Below are 22,129 nucleotides of genomic sequence, written 5' to 3' on the forward strand. Positions count from 1 at the left end.
AACTCCCAGATGGAGTGATGGAAAAAAAAATGAAGTGGTTTGTGTAAAAATGTAATTGAACTGAGTCATAAAGTCAGCTCAAGTGATCTAGCACATCAGAGTTTGCATCTGACCGAATTACACTCATGCTCGATTGAGGAAAGATCAGGAGACTGCAACATAACTTGGACAGTTCATAGACACAAGTGGCATGTGCAAACAGGGGTTGCTGAAAGACAGTGTGATGCCTTCGAGAGATGAGGAACATCACTCAAAAATAGCTTTGTCTTCAAATTATCCTGAATCCTTACCCCTAGAGATCTGAGGTCATATCCTATGGCTTCCTAAGCCATGATGGAATGAGTAAGACAAGAATCAAGAGTCTTTGTTTTCATTTTGAGTCCACAACAAAATGTAGCTTACCGCTTCATAGCATTAACAGGATTGCTTCTCTCCTCTTAATGCCTCCATTCACCGTTACAACAGTCATCAGTGGTAACACTGGCATCTCTAATCATCAAGCCATGCCTCTTGTTTGCAACACTATTGAAAAAGAGACCCATCTGCTTGGCGTTTTTAGCAGATTGAGGCAGTGAACCGGCACCCCCATCTAGTAGCCAGTTATCCAGGGACAGTGCTTACATCAGGAGTTGTCTAGATAGAAGGTGCAGATCTCAGGATTTTTATAATGCTCTGAGCACTTGGTGAAATCTTTGTTGGACAACCAGAAACTTCACGATGTACATGGTTGCCCTCACTCGTTCAATCCTTCCAACGACAGCCACTGCAACATCTACACCATTGTATGGACAATCGTTCACTGGTGCTGTTTATGCTGACAAAACATCCATGGCCCATTAAAAGCGTGGACTCCAACCAGGCCACTGAACGTGTGCTGTGGTTTCAGTCACCAAGAAGTAGGCAGCAGATCCTTCAAGTCCTGCAACTTGTAGAGGGCGTAACCTCCATGGACTAGACTTGTTTATCCAGCACATCCAGCAGGTGATGGATTGGATTGAAGGTCACCTTAACCTTACCTGAACCTCACCTGCAAACCTACCATGTGAACTCCATCAAACCCCACCAAGTTCTTACAATGATCTCTATTATGTATGTGAAACCTCCTCTGCTGCCTGATTGTCCATACTCACTGTTTGGCCTGTAAACTATAGCGTGTAACCCCAAACTGGTTGTTTCCATGCTTTCCTTGTTTGCATCCCCATCACTGGTCTGCAACGTTTGCCAAAATATTTTCAAATTTTACCAGCCTTTCACTGCTGGTAAATCACATTTAATAGTCAGGGAACAATTTGATTTCCATTTTCTCGGTTTGTCATTTGTTCTTCTTGGCATGAGGGGGTAAAGTAGCGGTAGTTCTTGCTGTGACACTTTCCCCAGCTTTAGGCTCATGTTGAACATGTATCCCATGATGCCGCACGGTTAAGCTGCGCAGCACCTCAGGAGCCTGGAGCTGATGCCATCTGGACCCGCAGCCTTTCGCACCTCAAGCTTTCGCAGCTCCAGTGCATTCCCGCAGAAAAGTAGGTAAACTAGTCCCACTATTCTCAGCAGCAAGGAGGGAACTCCAGCACACAGGGATGCCAACTCCCCATTGACATCAAATGAATAACAGTAAAAGAAATCTTGTTTGGAACACAAACCTACAGACAAGTTATATTTTTTCCCCTTTCTAATGTCTTCCTGGGCAACGGCCCATGCGGCCCATTAAAAAAAAAGCAATGGGGGAAAACTATACTTTTGCATACAGTAAAGAATTTACGAGAAGTGCAAGAAAAATGTTGGGAGGAAGGCTTCATAAGCCGCAAGAACTCATATTTTCATAGCTGCTGCCAGCTCAGCTCTCCACGCTGACACACAACCACCTCAGGTTACAGTCATACTCTTCAGGCTCTTGTGTGTGTGTGTGTGTGCGAAGCTCGGTGCTGAGGATGGTGGTCCAACACGGCGGTTTGTTTTCCAGGGAGATCCAGTCCCTGTGGTGTTTTAGTGGAGACCAGAGAATTCACTTCTCCGACCAGAGAAGAAACACATAACGCCAGGAAATGATCAAGCACATTTTTCTGCGCAAGAGTTTTAATAAAAGTGGACGTTATAGACCAATAAAACTGAGAGCATATCCGACGACGCTCTATAGGTTTTAGAAAAGCTCACACTGTTTTTTTTTCCCCCCCTGAGCGACAAGAGAATCATGAACAATTTCAGATATTTTGGGTTAAATGAAAGCTTTCTCAAAGCATAAAGCACCAAGACAGAAGAAAAAACAGGAGAAAAGGTGAGAAAACAGAAGGGAGGGGAAAAAAAATTATATCTCTACTTGGAAACTTGGCCGTTGTAAAACAACATTTCTGAGGTTTTACGGGAATCTGGGAACTGATTGCAAAGCTGTTTTGAGTTTTTTAACACATATTTTTCGGCTTAAACGATTCCACGTGCTCAACGGCTCACATTCACTGATGAAATAACACAAATACAAAGCGGAGGAAAAGACAAATGGGTGTATATGCAGCATTAGAAGGCGTTTGGAGTATACGGCTCCTTTGCACTCAAATCCCTGCTTCTGCTCTGTTTGCGAACAAAAATGGCCGCAGCAAATACAGAAACTTCTCTTTTGCCTCCCGTTCTTCTCCCTCTTCTCCAGGCTGCACCAGCCCTCCCCTTTCGTCTGCACCCCAGAGGCGGGAATACAGTCTGGATTCATTAAGCTCCGCTCTGTCTGTCTGAAACTATGCTATAAAGAAAGCATGGCGTGATTAAAGAAACAGAACCAGCTGCTGTCTTTACCTGGCTGTCCTCTCGCTAAAAAGATTCTCGTCTATGTTTTCATTCTCATTTCTCTGTCTCGTTCCAAAAAAAACACAGAGGCATATCTAGGCTACTCTATACGCAACTTCAATGTCAATTAAAGAGAAGTGGACATATTTGCATGCACATAGTGTTGTTTTTTCATCCATAGCCCAATCCCTTTTATTGAAGCTAATGTTGCTGTGATACTTCCGTCGTCAGCGATCAGCAAATGAAATCCCCCGCTAAACACAAGAGGGAAAAACCGTAATGCAGCCACGAAGGAAGGAGGGAGGGAGTAAAAGTGGCTGTGAGGGTAAACTGACAAGTAAAAAATGTGTGAAAATGGAGAAAGTAGGCAAGAAAGAGAAGCTTAAAGCTGACCTGAGTGTTGGAGGGAAAAGTAGATTTGAAAAATGTGCTGACTGACTGGCCTTTTGAGTTCACATAACCTCATAAGGAGATTTGAGAGCAGTGACTGTCGTAAGCAGTCAGCTCGGCGTAAAAGAGCGGCGGCCGTCCTGACAGAACGAGCAGGGAGAGAGGACTTAGGGACGGCTCTGGGATCATCCCTCGTGGACTTTGGGTTGAGCAACACTGCTTACTTTTCAGTGAATGTACGCCTTCGGTGGTGTACTTCAGCAACATCTTTGTTTCCAGAGATGAGGCAGGCTGATCGCAACATAGATTTACAGCATAGGTTGAAGCATTTACTTAGCTGCATTGTAACAGGCAGGTAACGACCAGGCGGAAGCTGAGTTATTCTGCTGCCCACATTAGTAGGGCAGCATCCAACAACACAGCCTGTCCTCAATATGAATTGACCGCAAGAGCTATGCTGCACAAAGTGCCTCGCAAAAGTAATAACCTTTGCACATTTTGTTGCATCGCACGTACAAACCTCAGGGTGTTTTATTGGGATTTTATCTTATAGACCAACATAGAGGTGGGTAGTTATCAAATGAGAGGAAACCAATACATGGTTTTCAACTTAGTTAAGGCTTGCCTTTGTGTCCAGCCACCTGGTGTCAACGTTTCACGCCTATAAACTGAAAAATGTTGCCCATCCATCTTTGCAGAAGAGCTCAGGCCCACTCAGATCAGATGGAGAGTGCCTATGACCATCAACCGTCAGGCCTCTAGCTCAGGGGTGACCCACACTGCAAGAAGGGAACTAAAAGTAGGTGAAATTTTCTTGAAATCAGTGTATTTTTCCTTGATTTGAGGAGCTAAATAAGACTATTTACCAATGGAATAAGATTTCTGCACTTAAAATAGGAACAATTGTTCTCCATCATCTTATATCAAGTGCAGGATATCTAATTATCTTATTTAAGGGATAAACATACTAATCAATTGGCAAATAGTCTCATTTCAAGAATTTTTTTTCTTACTTTTAGTTCCCTTTTGGCCCCGGGACCACTCGTGGCTGTCGGATTCATTTCTGCAGCCCCCAGCTGCAGTTCAAGAATGGTACAAATTTGTCCGACCAGCACAGCCGGTTGATAAATTGCAGCAAGCATTTTGTGCAAAGGGTGACCCACATCCTATCCTTATAGCTTAGAATAGCCTAATGACCCAAATGACTGAAAAAAAAAATGTCAAGCATTATATGCCTTTCTTTTAAAAAGAAAAAAATGTGAGGCTCTTTTTATATTTCAGATCTAACATGAATTACAGATCCATTTTCTGAAATAGTGTCATTAAATCTTTGTTTGGGTTTTATTTAAAGATCAAATTTCTGTGGCCCTCAAGTACCGTCCTCTTTACAATTTAGGCGCACATGGCAAAATGTTTGGGCGCCACAGTTTTCTCTTCGAGGATTGCCCCACACGCTACACTATCAAAAAAAAAAAGCATTCCCTCAGCATGATGCTGCCACCAGATTTTACAGCTAGAATTTTTCTCCTCATAATATCTTGTGAGGAGGCAAAAACTAAATTTTTGTCCTCATTTAAGCAAAGCACAGCCTTCCACGTGTTTCCTGTTTCCCCTGCATGTCTTGTAAGCAAACTTTAAATGGTGCTTATTATGTCATGACTCATGTTTTTGGGCTGGGTGGTTTAACCAGGGAACTGAAGTCTAGTTGTTTAATTTTTTTTAACGATTTTTGGACCTGCCAAGTCTTGGATGGCTGAAAATCTTCCCCAGCATGTCTCTGGACTGTTTCCTTTGTCACCCATTCACGGTTTCTTTGATCTCACTGCTCTCCTTACTGAAGGCACTTAACCACGCCCACCTGTGCCCGTCTAATTTTCTCCACCTGTGATCTCCAGGATACGCGATCATTCAAGTCGCAGCCCAGTTGTCGGATTATCTGATGCTTCACGCTGACGGGATCCAGCCTTTTTCAAGCAAAGTCAAGTCACAGAGATCACGACCCTATTTTCTGCCTTCTGGTCCTGTGCTCTTTGCCCGCCCCAGCCTGGTTATTCCTGCTGTGTTTTGACCTTTGAATGTCTTCTGACTCCTCTCTGCCTGCTGCACCTGTGTTTTTGCCAAACTGTAGATCCTGTGTACCAGGGTTAGGGTTAGGGATCTTCTCTGAGTTTGACCTTCTCATCTGGAGGTTCCCATCCGGCAGGTTGGTCAGTCCTGATCTATACAAGACTGTGCTGTTATTTCTCAGCCACTGACCCATCTCTTTCCACTTCAGATCTGCACGCAGCACCAGAGATCAAGTACTCAAGAGCTGCCATATTCCAATTTTCTTAAAATAAAGGCTGTTTACCATTTATTTTCAGGTGTTGGCTGGGTATTTTGGTCCATCTCTACCTATCTTTTTTAACTATACCCTATACCCATTCCATTTTTGAATGATGAATAAGATGTTAACATGTTCAGCGCTTGGCTTATATTTGCATAACCTGACCTAAATCTAAAGTTATCAGCTTTAAACTTTGAGGGGTTTCTTGATTTTTTTGAGTCAGCAGTTTTATATTAAACACACACTTTTCTAGTCATACTGACCACTCAAAGCACTTTACACTATATCCACATTCAACCAGTTGAACTCACTAACTAATTAATACACCAATATATGGGTTAATAGGCAACCTGGAAAGCTGGAAGCAAACCCACAACCTTTTGATTGCAAGATGACTACTCTACCCACTAAGCCAAAGTATAATCCAAAGAGCGGTAATCATCAACGCAGGAGGTGGGACTACCCAGAGCAGGGTTGCATATGTTTGTACAAGATCGTAGAAATCATTGAAGATTTTATTTTCTCTACTGATGCAGAAATTAGTCTTCGATGTAACACGGTAAACGTTGGTCAGAGAACATTAATAAACAAACAGCTTCACGAAGACCAAGAGCAAAGCAGATAGATCTGGGAGGAAGTCTTGGAGAAATCAAAAGCAGGGTTAGGTTGTAAAGCCATATGATAAGCTTCCAACATCTCACTGTTTAATCCATCCATCCATCCAAAGATGGAGAATTAATGGGAAACTGGAGAGAAAATGGGAAACCTGAAAACCAGCCAAGACATGGTTGTTTTCATGGCTACTCTGGGGGAGCTGCAGTGATCCACAACTATGGAGAATTTGCTAAACGACAAATAGTCACGCACTCCACAAATATCGACTTCATGGAAGAGCAGCATGAAAACAGCAACGTTGAAGGAAGCTAACACACATGCAGCTGTAACTGCAGTGAAACTTAGTTTGGGTTATGAATTTTTTTTTTTACAAGGCGTGGTATCACAATAAACACATAAACATGGAAAAGAAGGACTTAGAATATGAGCTTTCGTTGCCGTTTTTGCACATTTTACAGTGTTTTTCACAGCTGTGTGCATCGTACTTGGAAACGGCAGCAAACAGTCCGTCTAATATGGACCACGGGCTTTTGCTTTCTAAAATGTGAAAGTGCAGGGAGGGGGAGGGTAAACATCTGGACTGCTCATCTGAGGCATACCGAGCTTGTGAGTCTCCCCAACCCCATGTGCATAACTTCCTGTAATGTTCAGCCCTGCCATTGGTTACTCTTGGCTGCTTCCACGCTGACTGAGAGCATAAACCTGCTCCTCCTGCTCTCTCTCACACTCGGCCGTTGAGGGAAAGTTCATCTCTTGTGCCGGATGACGAAAGCCCTATTGCCACATCTTCATGCTGATTATGAGTATGTTATGGAGCTTCTGGTTGGTCCTTACTTGCCTCAGTTGTCCTAAATCTAAAGGTCCACACATCCACCGTGTTCCCCAATGCTTATGTGGCACCTGTTTTAGTTAGATATCTGGCTTTACGTTAAATACCCTCAAACAGGACTCTTAGGTATAGCTTTTTTTGAATCAAAATCCAACACGCTCTGACACTGAAGTCACCATATGCTGACGTGGATGCGGCAAGGCTCGATGTCCGTCTATTGCTTCCTCCCTTCAGCCGCACAGAGCCACGCATTCATCATCTGTCGTGCACATCCAGTCCTCGCTCCTCAGCGCAGTCGCTTCTGCATTTTGTCACTGTGTGGGCACTCAAACGTCGGTATGTCAGTCTGTCAGCCTGTCTGCGTTCGAGAGCCGCAGTGTGGCGGTGGGGGCGTCTTTGCAAGACAGGCGAGGAGAATTCAGATGAAGCTGCGGGAATTTCCTGCAAATTCTTCGTCCCCTTGATCTGGTGCGTCGCTTGTTAGCAGCCAGCTGTTCATTAACAGCAGCTGGATCACAGCAGCATTAACTAGTCACTCTTGGCTACAATTAGATAATATAATTAATCCTGTTGCTACATTTCTGAGACAGCCCAAGATGAATGGGGGGGGACTTAAATCCAAATAACAAATGCATTATGCTTTAACTTCCCTGTGTAACACAGTTTCCCCCAGTCTGAGCTTGTCTGATATTATGTACAGTGAAAGAAACAAACTATACTTCCAACTGACAGCTATGCTATAAGGTGCAAGCATGTGGAAAACCAAGCTGTCATAATTTGGACTTTTCATTTCACCGCTGACCTACAGAGTAAGTAAAAGCTGTCGCGTTGAATCTGCAGCCGCGTGGAGAGGGTAGATGAATAGAGACAAGCCTCTGCAGATGTCCTTGGTTTGCAACGCTTGTTTGAACGTAAAGAAACAAAAAAAAAAAAAAACAATGAACAATATGAGAAAACATGCATTCAGCTCCATTTAATCGAAGACTTCTGTCAACAAGGTTTCCCAGAAGCACTGGTCGCTACACTCAGAAAAGAATCGCAAACCCAAGCAACAGGAAGGTTTTTCATTTTTTTTATACAAGGTAACAACAGTGGTTTATCTGCTTTAATGTTAATTATTTAGATTTCGATCAGTGCAGTCTATTAAATTTGATTTTACTTATTGTTTTGGGAGAGAGGAATTATGCAGCCAAAGTAAATCATCTGAGGTCAGCATGGAAATATTTCGCCTGAATAAATGATACTCATTTCCATTTGCCTTGCAAGTCAGAAGTCGAATCTATGAAGGCTCCCTTCCAGTTAACCTATTTTCCAGCTGCAAGTAGAAAAACCAGTGGAATCGACTTGCCGCTGTGCTCACTAACGAGGCTACCTGCTAGTCACTGCATCAGCACTCATAGATAAAGAGTGCAAAACCAACTCATGCAAAGCACCAAGAGTGCAAATAAACTGGTTATTACTGCATCTATGACTGTTCTGTATGTAAGCAGCCGCTAGGGGTGCACAGTATTTGGCACCAATTAGTGAGTGGGATCTATCAGGCACTAATTCAACATTTTGTCTTCAGGGGAAAGGGTAAGAATAGTAAGAATAGTGAAAGTTGACTGAATTTATGGCAGATATTTCAACAGAAGGCAGACTTTAAATATGAAACCTGTAAAAAACACAAACTGGCAGATCTGAAGGAGGGAAGGACACAAGGAAAGATGGAAGCAAAAAAGTAAGGATACAAGCCACAAAGCAAGGATTGACGCAACAATGGAAAAGAGGAGAAATACGATACAGGCAAGGATAGAAGGAAAGAGAGAAGGACAAAAGGAAGGATGAAAATAAGCACACAGGAAAAGACAGAGAACGAAAAAACACAAGTAAGAACAGAAGGGAAGAACGACAGGAAGGAAGGAAGGAAGGACACAAGGAGTAAAGGACAGTAGAGCAAAAGACAGGACAAAACGATGGAATAGACACAAGTGAAGAAGAGGAGACAAAGAAAGATGAGAAGAGGGGCGTGTAGAAAAGAAGCAAAGGCATAAAGAAGAAAGTGAGAAGGAAAGAATACGAGGAAAATAGAAGAAAAGGAAGGAAGGATACAAAGATGGTCAGAAAGGAGTAAGAATCTCAAGGAAGGATGGAGGGAAGGACGCGAGAAAGGACAGGATGTTGAAGGGACACAAAGGAGGACAGAAAGAGGATTGAGGAATTGAGAAGAGACATGAAGAAGAAAGTCAAGGACGAAGGAAGCTAATAAAGTAGAAAGTTTCGAAGGATACACAGTCCAAAGAACACAATAAAATTTTGAAAGAGACACAATTGATGAAGGAAGGAAAGAAGGCAATGACGAATAAAGCATAAAGTAAGAAGGAAACAAGGAAAGACTGAAGGAAGGCCTCATTGTGGAGGGAAAGAAGAACAAGGTGGGGAGGACACAAGGAAGGAGGTAAGATCACAGGTAAGGAAAAACAACATGATGAAAAGACAAGGAGGATAAAATGAGGAATGAAAGACATAACGAAAGATGGAAGAAAAGAAGGAGGCACGCCAGGACAGCAAGAGAAGAGGAAGGAAGGACACAACTAAGAATAAAGAAAGGTAGGAAAGATGCAGGAAAGTGAGGAAGGACAACATTTAGACAATGAGATGCAGGATAAAAAATACAAATATTTTTATTATAATCATAATGAGCAGTAAGTTTACAAGTCAGCTCACACAGAAACTGAAGAATATCTTTTCACTGAAATGATATTTGTCATGTTTATTAGTTCTGTCTTTTGTAATCCTTAGTTTTAATAGAGTTACGGTTGCAATAAAAATAACAGATATTTTCATTGCAACTGCAAGACAGTTGGTAAAAAAATGAATGGATAAATGTTCTTTAGTATGACTAAATACATAAATCATAAAAAGCCAATTTAGTGGGCCCGAATTAGCATCACGAACCTGCACATGCTCTTGAAATGAGGTGTAAAAATCTGAAATGGAGCGTACGCTGAGTTCAGCCAGGTGTGTTACAAGTTTCCACTGTTTCCCACAAACCACCCAAAGCTTTTAGTTTCTACCACATGCAAACAGTGACTGTCTGCGGCGCTGTCGGCGGTCACGTCACAAACGGACAGCCATCCTCTGACATCCTCCTTCATTCATTCATCAGGGAACTCACGTTTACAGTCTCAGTGGGAATCGCTCTTACTTCCTGCCTTTAACCGTCTTTCTTATGCAGACTATGTGCGAGGATTAGGGGATTACAGGGAGCAGACAATAGAGTTGAGAATAAAGTCAAATTTTCATGTAATTCTGATTTGCGTTTGCAGATAAATGGGACTAATAACCTTCTGCCCACTGGTAGGCTTTATGATAAGATCGTTCTTTTATTTGACAAAAAGCTGGACGCAGCAGCCGAGCATCGACATGACAAAGAACACCTGGAGGGAGGAGCGGAGGGACGATAAAGGGTAGGAAGGAGAGCAGGATGTGGGCGTAGGTGTGTTTTGTAATTGTTTATTTTTTTAAAGATAACTGCGAGTGCTCGCATCTGACCTCAGTCTGGCCTCTTGGATCTCTTTGTCTTTTTCTAAGTTTCATTTTTACTGGAGAAAAGACTCGCTGGTGTTTTTTTTTTTTTTTTTTTTTTTTTTTAGAGAAACTTAAGCTGTGGAAAAGAACAGCTGCTTTTAATGTGCTGTCATAATATTTATGACTCACAGGTTGCAGACAGGGCTGCAGGAAGTCTCAGGGTGTCTCTTCGCAAGGAGGTTTATGCTCACTTCTGCTTTAGCGACAGTTTAGTACTTTTTATGTCTTGTTCAACTTCGTATCAAACTTTACAAAGTACTATTTTTTTGTGTATTAGAAGATGCTTATTTGTTTCCAAAACAAATAAGCGTCTGCTTCCCGTTCACTTTAAGGATCTTAATGTTTTATTTTAAATGTACTTTTTCACAATTCTGGTGAGAAGTTTAAATACACCCATCATGGGCATCATTCTGAGCTTTACAAGATATGCTTGAATAATTTATTTGACGAGGAAAATATATACATAAAACCAAATAAAACAATTTAAACAAGTACTTGGGCATAAAAGTATTAATGTATTGTAGAAATCAACATACTGGCTCAAATATATACATACACCCACAGATTTTGGATAAATGCTCCTTGGTAAGCTGGAGGGAAACCACACTATTTGTAGGTATATGGGAGGTCCTGGCATAACTCTGGATGTCTGACCACTGTTTTTAATAGAAATAGAAGAGCTCATTTAATTGGTTGGTTTCCTGCCACGGACCTGGCCCTTAAGCCTAGTCTAGTTTTTGTATATATGTGTTTGGGATCATTGTACTTTTTACAAATTGAATCAAGTCTGACCCAGTCCGCCCTCCTCAACTAAAATACAATTGGTAATATTGTTCAGGAAAGACCGAGACTAAGCTGAAGAGCACCAGCGTCATGGACCCCAGTGAGGAAGGTTTCATGTCGAAATCATGAGCAGCCGCTCCGAAGTTTACACCTGCAAGCTCGGCTGAAAATGGTGGCTGTTCTCTGGTAGAAAGTTTAATGGTCACATGGGACAACAACTGAGATCTTTGGCTGAAGTGAAAAGAAAAATGCTTCAGCCAAAGAAAAATTAGGGACATTTGTCCATATATTAGTGTTGGTTTATGTAGATACACAACAAATGTAAACTTTGGAATCCAGTCCTTGTTTGTAAAACCAACTGAAGTCTGTTCAAAGCCATTAATGCAGACAATGAGTGTTTATAACAACTGTAATTAAACCTTGACATAGAAAGTCGCTTTTTTTTCCAGAATGCGAACAGGCCTCTCACAGCAGAGATGCATTTTTTTTTTAGTTGTCTCAAGTCGTAAACAACACTTACGGTGAAGGCTGAAGGAGATGTTGATGACTCGTTCCTCCGTGAAGCTCTTCAGGTTCGGGATGGAGGCACATTTGAGGTGGGTGGAGGAGGGCGAGTCTCCCACGTGGATCCAGCAGACCGTCTCCGTAGCATAAACGAAGTCCATGGCTGTGGTTTGCTTGGTGTTGGGGGACTGAAGGCCGTGGACCGCGGTGCCGCTCAGGTAGGTGGCTTGGATGTTCTGGGAGTTGGCTATCAGGAGGACGGGCAGCCGATCCACTGGAACTGAAAACATGAACAGCGACATTACCGACTGCTCAGTGGGGAACAAGAAATGATCCACACCTTTCCATCCACACCATCGACTGAGCTTGGCTTTCATCCAGCATTCCTAATACATATTTGCATAATTCCTATTGTGTGCTGTTTCTCTCAATCAAACACAAAAGGACGTGTTGGGAGCAGCAGGAGGGTTCCTAACATAGAGATCCTACACAGTTTTTCATTACAAAGTTCCTAATTTTTCAAGACACCGCTTTCTAGATCTATATGGGATGTTTTTTTTCTAGAATGACTGATATTTGACTATAAAATACCTTCCCATCAGATTTTAGACTTAGACTTAGACATCTTTATTTGTCATTTTGTATGTACAGAGTGCATACAGAACGAAATTTTGTTGCATACAGCTTGTAATTAAAAGAAAATTATGTATGTTTCAAAAAACAAGAGCCAAAATAAAACTGGAATCAGTTTCCAGTTTGGCAGTAGGGTAAAGGGTTGTTCCACGACTTATTCTGGCATCTAGAACAATTTAGATCAGCTCTTGTTCAGGATCTGTACCATTTATCCTAATACGGATATCATATTCTGTTCCTAAAAATTAAGCAGAGCAGCGTTAAGGCTTTATTTGCTGGCATCTAAACCAGAACTGGTTAAAAAAAAAAAAAAATAAAGGTCTGGTTGTCAGTATCCCAAAAAAAACAAATAAATGGCTCCGTTCCCAGTTCTCAGGTACTGACTAGGTTCTCAGTCAGTAATTTAAAATCCAAAATATTTGTGATACTAACTGATGCAAAAAGCATACTGTCTTTAGAAATTTGGATTTTTATACTATATAAATAGAATTAGGTCTGAAAACTAATTTTTTTTTCATACTATGCTTTCTGCCTGCACAAAACCACACTTCCACACTTATCCATACTTTTCAAGACCGTGTTTGGCAGCAACAAGAACTACAAGCATCGAGCGTTAAAACTAAAACTTTAAAACTATTATAATGTAACCTAGGGGAGAATAAACGTGGATAATTTGCATTATGTTATTTTTCTGAACATGTGTTTGCATTTATTTGGCTCAAAAAAGCAAAACAATCAATGAACTGGACCACAACATCAGGGTTTGTTGCTGCAAATCAAAGATAAAGTAGGTCAGTTACATATAAATCAACAAATAAGGCCTTTTATTTTTGCCAAAATTCAGATCTTTTGTCATTTAGATAGTAGAATAAGGAATACAGTCTGAAAAGTAATTGTTTCAGTTTTTTCCTTCACTCATCCAGACCTGGAAAATATTATAAATCACAGTCTATACTTTTCAAGTTTGCGTAGCATCCCTGTTAATCTTTCTTGAAAAATGGCAAACCCCCCCCAGATCTGAATAACAATCAACCAGCTGTGACAGCTAAACGCTGCTTTCTGTCCATTCTCACCGTTCTTGGCTTTGCAGGAGCGGTTGTCTGGCTGCAGGAGATAGCCCTCCACGCAGGAGCAGGTATAGGAGCCTTCGGTGTTTGTACAGGTCTGGCTGCAGGTCCCGTACACACTGCACTCATCGAAGTCTGAGCCAGAGAAAGCACAGATGGCCGCAGTGTTGGTCAAAGCCCGTGTTTCAGGTAGGAACGATACAAAGACAGAACAGAAAACTAGAAATACTGTACCTGGAGGATGTGAAAAGTACTTAGGTCTGTTATAAACATCCAAAATATTGGTGTTCTGTGATGCAGTTTTAGTGTGGTGCAAAAAAAAAAAACAACAACTCATAAAGATTTGGTTTTATTAATGCCAAAATCTCAGATGGAAGGTTTGTAAAAAAAAGAAAAAAAAAAGAAATCAACATCTAATCAGTAGGGGGAATAAAAACTAAAAACATAATTAACTGTATTACTTATAATAGTTTGGCCACTTTTGCTAATAGCAGAGCACTCCAGGGCAACACACGTTCCTATTTTCTGCTAAACAACACACAACCACTGCCTCTTTTTGGCAGCACTGCCCTGCAACCCTCCTCGATCCCGTTCTGTCCAGAAGCATCTGCGGTTCTGCTAAAACAGTCTGCGACCCGGGTTCAGTAACCTGCTCTAGGGTTCAGATGACACATGTAAATCGACGAGACACACAGCTGTTCTGCTCATGTGTGCTTCCGGGTCCTTTCGCATGCTTTAGTCTCTTCAGCTCAGCCCACATGTTTTCTTTAGCTCTGGGGGACTGAGAAGGCCATGGAAGCAGGTCGCTTTACTAATTTACTAACTTCTTGCAGACTTCACCACGTGCTTTGCATCATTAGTCTGTTAAAAAGGCACAATACTAACCTATTTTTAGTTAATTGCTAGAGCACACCAGGTTTTTCTTTAAAATCTCCTAGTATTTCAAACAGACTGTGAAGCTTTGCAGTCTAACAACCTTCACCCTTGTCTTTGGAGACAAACAGCCTGATGGAGGACGCTTCACATCCAGACTACCAGGCGTGTCTGTTTCAGAAAAGGTCAATCTATTTCTCGTCTGACCCAAACACACGGTTCTCATTGGAGTTAAGGAAACTGTTTACATTTGTAATGGTAGAACAGGAAAAAAACATTATCCTAACCTGGCTCCTGAATTTGACATGTATTAAACCACCTAATTGTTCAATTGGAAATCCCAAGTTGCGGCTCATTGCTGTCGTTCTCTGAAGATTTCTTTCGTTATTTATTTTTTTCCACTTCCTTCAATGTGCTCCTCAGTGAGCGTGCTGCCAGGATAAACCTGGTTCTTCTTCTGGCGTTATGACCAGATTGATTGGGTCTTTCAATGATTGTTAATTTATATGCCAGGAAAAAGGGAGTCATGGATTGCTAATGTTTCTAGACACCCTTTAAACCTTAAAGAAAAACCAACAGAAATATTCCTGCTACATGTATGCATTTATGCTAAAGATAAAAAATTAGTAACGCTGATTTTGTAAAAAAAAAAAAAAAAAAAAAAAAATCTATATTTTTGTAGGATGTTGTTCAAAATTTTAAATGTAGCCTTATGAAAAAGCAATCAAGGTGCAATTCATTGTAAGCCTTTTCTACATCTATACAAGCGTATACAAGCACTGTAACCAGGACAAAACTAATTCTGACCTCTACACACAGACAAAAGACAGCTACTCTTATCCTTCAATTTGTGACGATGAACATCTTACCTTTGCACGTCTTTCCATCAGAGCCGATCTCATAGCCGCTCTTACAGTAACAAGCAGGGCCCTGCGGCGTGGCCGCACAGCTTTCCTGGCAGCCAATGATCGTGCAGTTGGTTCTATACACTAAAGGGAGACAAAGGAGGACAGATTTTTTTTATGCATTTCTTGGGACTAAAATATGTACGGTGCTGGAAACTTGAATGATTTTTAGCAGCAGGGGGTAAATTGAATAATTATTTAACAGATTATGATTAGGCTGCCTTTATTCATCTGCTTCATTAAAGCAGAAAACACAACTTGCAGGTGCCTGGAGGCATCAGACACAAATGCTGCTCAACATGGATGGATGGATGGATGGATGGATGGATGGATGGATGGATGGATGGATGGATGGATGCTGCAGGGTTGCATTATCATCCCATCAGAACATTAAAATGTCACAGTGACATGAGCTCTTTAGCCCCTATGATATCAAATCTCCCCACTTTATCCTCTGATATGAGCAAAAGCGTGTTTCTCTGAGGCCACCCTGACTCTGTACACTGAATCGTTAAAACATTCCAGCTTCATTGTTTTCTCAGAGTAATTATTTCTACGGAGAATCCTCAAGGCTACCTGAGCGATGGGGATGATATTAAAGGATAACATATTGTGTCTGTCCACGGCTGTCGCCAGCGAGGAAGCGAGATAAATTACAGTAAGCTCTGTTTATCATAAGCTGACAGGAGGTATTATCTACGTTTTTCTCACAAATGAAAAATATCTCTTATTTGCCATGAAAGCAAGACAAGCAGTAGAAAAACAACTTATTTTAGGGGCACAGAGAAAGTACAGCCTACCTTGGGGTAGGGCACAAGGAATTAAAAAAATTGAAGAATGAAGGACATGACGGAGGATGAACGGAAGACACAAGGAAGTAGGAGGGATACACAGAAGAACAGAAGAAGCGAAAAGAAAGGAGGAGAGGAGAAATAGTGATGGGGAAGGAAGAAAAGGAGGAAGCACTCAAGGAAGAAGGGAAGGAAAGACATTAGTTCATGAGGGATAACAACAGAGGCAATGACGGAGAAGGGATAAAAGAAGCAAGAGAGGAGAGAAAGGAGGAAAGCTGAGGGAACATGGAAAGCCATGAGCAAGGGAGGAAGGAAGGAAGATGTAGGCAGTGACGAAGGGAATAAAGCCTAGAAAAGCAAATGTCCCATACTCATATTTAGTTCTTCCATCCATACCTGAAAAATACTGAAATTTAAATTCCGTATTTTTCGAGCCTCCGTAGGAAATGTGACAAATGTTCGTGCTTCGTATTAGGTATCAAAGCTGTTTTAATATGAAGGAGATCATGTGTATTTCAGAGAATAACATGAAATATGAGATTTCAGACAGTCTGGTTCATGGCGGCCAAATGCATTATTGGGAAGCACAATTTTAATTAAATGGACCTGCAACATTCAAGCCTATCAAATGCTGCCTCCAGGCAGTTATTTGGGATTGCAATATTGCAGACAGTGATATTGTGATGACGACTGCAATCTGACATATTATGCAGCTCTCCCCAACCTTAATTACACAGGAGTGAAAAGGTATACTTCATCCAGAGCACCTTCCACCTCACAATGAAATCCTAAAGCGGTTTTGGACAGAGAGCAAATCCACATCCTGTGATGTGCACACAGGATACAGTGACTCACGGTCAAACACACAGAGTTATGTCAAACCCACTTGACATTCACTAGTCACAAGTGAATCACTTTGCCCAGGAATACTGGCCGACTGTTCTTCAGACAAAATCAACACCCTATCTTGAGGAAAGGATGGGATCAAAAGCCTCTTCTTCACGCCGTCCTGCTACCAACATAGAAATTCCACACTTTTGCCATTACAGACAACACGGTCGACTTCTATTTTAACGAAAAGTTAAAAGTTAACAAAAATTTAATGCTGAGCAAAAAAAAGCCAAAAAACTGATTTCTTCTGCTGGTGTATTTTTTTTTTAGCTCTTAACCACAACTCTTCATCGGCTCAATGTGGGAATGCATATCAGCCGATTTACACCCTATAACCGCGGCGATGCTATTTTCTTCTGCAATGCAAGAGGAGCACACAGGTCTTCCCGCTGCACTCCAGAGGCCTGCTGGGAAAACCACAGTTTAAATTACAGACAGGCCTGGAATTTTCCAAAACAAGTCTGAGCAATGCGCAACAGAGACGGTTTTAGAAAACCAACAAAGGAAACAATGTAAACAGCCCCTCTCTGACACATGATGCAGAGTATTTACTTTAGAGCAACTGAAAATACATGATATTTGGTTTAAAATGCAAATCCCTCTTATCAGCCAGCTGACCCTAAATGGAAACACTTGTACACTAACATGTGAGCTCTGACATTATCATTCCCTCAAAAACTTAGACTGTTGTATATTCCCAGATACTCTTAAAGCTGCTCTTATTCTGTTTTTTCTTATCTCTCGATGAATGTTGGGGTATCTAGGAATGGTTTTTACGTAGGTCTCGATGTGAAGAGAGAAAATCTATTCAAAACATGAAGTCCTGTCACAGAAATGAACTATGACCGTCACTATAAGAGCAGAGAATGCAAAACAAACTATCCTAGCTGATTAAAAATAGCTTCAGGCTGGAAGCAGCTTAAATGTTTTCCACGAGTAATCTTTTCATCGAAGAAAACACATGTTTGCATTTCTGAATTAAATGCATGAATGGCTAAAGTTAGGACTAATCATGAATTCATTCTGTCTTATTTTAAAGGCTTACCTGACAAGCCAAAAAAGGTTGTTCACCTTAAAAGACATTATCTAATCATCTAAGCAAGTATCTTTTGGTCATAACAGCAGAACAACATCAAAAACAGTCATTTCTTGAAGGTTTCAGGAAGGTAATGTACCCAAAGCTAAAGTCAGGGCAAGGACAACAAAAAAGAAAAAAAAAGGAAAGAAAAAAACTTTGAGCAAACCTTAGCAGAAGTAACTGAATGCGTGTGAAAGTTTAGATCCGGGGTGTTCAAATGCACAACACAAATATTAGGTGACCTAATCGGAAAAAAATGGCCACATCCGGCTTGTTGGGGTGAGTGAATCTTCATTGACACAGACAGAGTGTCTGCATAATGTACTAGTAGGCTAATTAACGTAAATGGTGCAACGTTCGCAAAGAAGCGGAACCAACGAGAGGTTTATGCTCTACATTCTCTCAGAGGATTTATGCTACAATTCTACAATGTTCTGTGCCTTGTCCAAAAGCTCTGTTCTAGCGAGGCTTAGCTGGAGGTCAAATCAGGGTTTACTGTAGCATCAGAAACCTGCTGAAGCATCACTGAAATGCATGGCAGACATTTTAGACAGTGCTGAAGCTATGAATCCAGATTATTTATTTTTTATATATATAATGTTTTACCTTATGAGTGATTTTGAAAAATCTTACAGAGAAAATGTTGTTTACGTGACATATAAGTTTAATTGCTTTTTTTTGGAAATAGTTTGTATTGTTGTGCACAGGCCCCTACACAGAAATACTGTGAAAAATATAAAACAATTGAGAAGGAAATGTGTAATTTAGTATACAGCTACCTTGTATTTATAAGCACTATTTTTGTTTCTTTCTCAGCAATTACAATAACTAATGAGGAAGTGGTCAAAATGTTTTAAAGCATTTTCTACATGTATGGATTTACTGTACCAGGTTTGTTAATTTCTGTTTGTTAACCTTTAATACATACAACGTATGATAGAGGAAGTTTGATTTCATTTCTTCTGGTTTTTATTTTAAAAAGTGTTTAATATCAGCAATTTTTTTTTCACATATATATATTTGGGTTTTTATTTGTCCCAGCTTCAATCAGCCGAGTCAGCAATTTCTTTAAAAATACATCACATTCCTTAGAGTCATCATAAACAGGTTCCTAAATTTCAAGTTTCAGGACAGTGACTTCCCCAATTTTTATCTGAATGAATGAAATGGCTCAGGTTTGCTCTACACTGCAAACGCACCATGTCCAAAGCTAACTGAACGCTGCTAGGACTTAATCCACGACATTATGCGTTAACAGAGAACTTTTGACATCCAGTCTAGGAAATCTTCCGCAGGCACGTTTGATGTTTCATATATGCATACAACCTGACGACGAACACGACGTTACCTCTGCAGTGAGGTCCCTCGTCCCAGCCGTCAGTGCAGTCTGAGACGCCGTTGCACAGTTTGCTCATGTGGATGCACAGCTCCGTCCCCCCACACTGGTACTCGTTGGGTGGGCAGCGCGAAACAGCGCTGTGTGGACCTGAGGGAAGAGGACCAGAAAAGTAATTAACATACAGGGACAAATGGAGGTGCCGAGTGGCATTATGTGAGCTACCTTGACAAAACATGACAGCTTAATAATTAAGTTCCTGGATGCAAACATGTGGCAACAGTAGTCAGGTTTGTAGAAATCAAAGCAAAACTGTTTTTTTATTCTTGAAATGAAAAAAATTTAATATATGAGTTCATGTTGTGCTTCAGTCAAATCAGCGTCTTGTCAGTAAGCTGCGATAAAGCGCAAAAACCCTTCATAAAAAAAAAACACATCTGTCTTCATAGAGCGCCATCTTCCCTCTCAGTCTCCCTTTATTCTGGAGCTGGACACTTGTATAATAAGGCAACATGTTTCTTCCAACGCATATCAACACAACATCAGTGCGACATCCATCTAAAATCAATTTTGCGTCTTTGTCTATTTTTCCAGGTATTTTTTTTTTTCACAAGAAATAAAACCAAACAAAATGATTCAAGAAGACACAATATATTTTTATTACGCAGCAATTTTTCCTAGAAAATCAACAGGCTACAATTTAAGGAATTATCAGTATCGGTATTAAGTAACATTGTGTAACATTTTGTATTTTTCCATCTAGAAGTGTGTGTGTGTTTTGTATTTGCGTGCCAGTGTGCTCAGAGACACGGTTCTGCGTTTTCGTTTAAGGGCAAGATGGACGTGTGAGTCAAATGGTAAGTGACACCTTCCCATGAAGAAGCTAAAATAACCCACAGAGAAAGATCACAGAGGAATGAAAAACCTACTACAAATTACACCGATCAGGCATAACATTATGACCACCTGCCTAATATCGTGGAGGTCCCTCTTTTGCTGCTAAAATAGCCGAGCCGCCGGGGCTTGGACCCACAACACCACTGAAGGTGTGCTGCGGTATCTGACACCAAGATGTTAGCTGCAGATCTTTTGAGTCCCAGACGTTGGAAGGTGTGGACCTTCGTGGATTTGGGCTTGTTTGTCCAGCACATCGCACACATGCTTCACTGGATTTACAGCTGTTGAATTGTGAGGCCACATCCTCAAACTCCAACTATCACTGATCTTATTTATCCCCCTTTATGCCAGGATACATTAACCTATACTAAAAGAGGCCAGTCCCTTCAGGGAATAGCATCTCTATGGCAGGGTCTAAATGTTCACCAGCAGTGCTTAGTTAGTTGGTACATGACAAACTAACACCCACCTAGATGGCAAAACCCAAGGCAAACTGAGCCTGAGCCATAACGCATTTGAACTATACAGCATCTCACAATTTTTCTCCATACCTTTCACATTTTTGTAAATTTTTTATCATATCTTTTCATGGAACAGCACTGAGGAAATGATACCTTGATACATTTTATTAAAGTAATCTGTGTAAAGCTCAATGAACTGTAGCTCCCCACAGCCACTACTCTGCAAACAGGAACTAAAAGTAAGTGAAAGCTCCTTGCCATGAGTGTACTTGTCCCTGATTTGTGCCGGTAAATAAGATTATTTGCCTATTGGCCGAATATTTTGACCCCAAAATTAGATAATTAGATATACTGCACTTTAAATAACATGATGGAAATTAATTGTTCCCATTTTCAGTGCAAAAATCTTACTCCATTGGCAGATAATCTCATTTGCCTGATCAAATAAATGACAAACACACTAATTTCAAGAAGATTTTACTTACTTTTAGTTCCCTTTTTAGAGTGTAGCGCTCATGGAGCCCCAAACCATGAAGATACCACCACCAGGCTTGACTGGAGGCATTCCTCACCTGGCTGTCGCCACACATGCTTGATGGTATCTGAACCAAATAAATTTACCTCGGTGTGATCAGAGCACACCACACGGCTCCAGTAAGCCATGTCTTCACTCTGCTTGTCTTTAGCTGTTTGCAGGCTAATGGCTAATTGGGCACAATTTGGACTTTTTCTTTCAGGGGCGTACTCTTTGGTTGCCAGCCGTTTAGACATTAATGGCTGTGTTGAGTTATTTTGAGGTGACAGCAAATTTACAGTGTCATAAAAGATGTAAATGGACTGCTTTACATTGCATCAAAGTGTCATATATTCAGTGTCATGCCATAATTATTTGTTTAAATATTTACAAAAATGTGTGGGGGTTTACTCAGTTTTGTGAGATACTACAAATAGAAAAGAAAACGAGGAACTGTTTGTCTGAATGATTTATTTTAATTAAATGGCTAATCAAGTCCCATTATTCCAGAAAGCAACCAATAATGCAAGAGATTTTCAACAGTAGATCTTTGATCACATTTTATCAGCTATTTATCACCAAGCACAAAGCAACACCATAGATGAAATACACTTTGTTTCATTACTGGAACCCTGGGATTTATTGATTATGAGATCCTTTGTATCATGATTTATCTGAAGGAGTATCTGATCAATAGTTTTCTCCGTTTGCCTTCTGGTGTTGCATCTGAGCATGGGCTTCATCACATACATCATTTCAGCATCTTTGGCTGTTTTCTGTCTTTCTGTCTGGACTGTTTTTAATCCCCTTTTTTAACCGCATTTACAAAACACATAAATTGTACCTGCTGAGTGACAACTTAGCCTCTTGGCAATATCGGTATAGCAGGGG

The 22,129-nt window shown here is 40.9% G+C and overlaps 1 protein-coding gene across 1 annotated transcript in view; it reads right to left on the reverse strand.

Annotated features, from left to right (window-relative positions):
* Nucleotides 1–22,129, reverse strand: part of LOC105937015 (low-density lipoprotein receptor-related protein 1) — a 130,747-nt gene that overhangs the window by 68,124 nt on the left and 40,494 nt on the right. The window contains exons 3-6 of the mRNA XM_036151684.1: nucleotides 19,379–19,516; nucleotides 15,232–15,351; nucleotides 13,496–13,624; nucleotides 11,806–12,069 (exon numbers count right to left, since the gene is read on the reverse strand). Coding sequence (XP_036007577.1) covers nucleotides 11,806–12,069; nucleotides 13,496–13,624; nucleotides 15,232–15,351; nucleotides 19,379–19,516 — 651 coding nt within the window. The remainder of the gene's footprint in view (nucleotides 1–11,805; nucleotides 12,070–13,495; nucleotides 13,625–15,231; nucleotides 15,352–19,378; nucleotides 19,517–22,129) is intronic.

The sequence above is a fragment of the Fundulus heteroclitus genome, chromosome 20, assembly GCF_011125445.2.
Source record: "Fundulus heteroclitus isolate FHET01 chromosome 20, MU-UCD_Fhet_4.1, whole genome shotgun sequence".
Taxonomy (NCBI): domain Eukaryota; kingdom Metazoa; phylum Chordata; class Actinopteri; order Cyprinodontiformes; family Fundulidae; genus Fundulus; species Fundulus heteroclitus.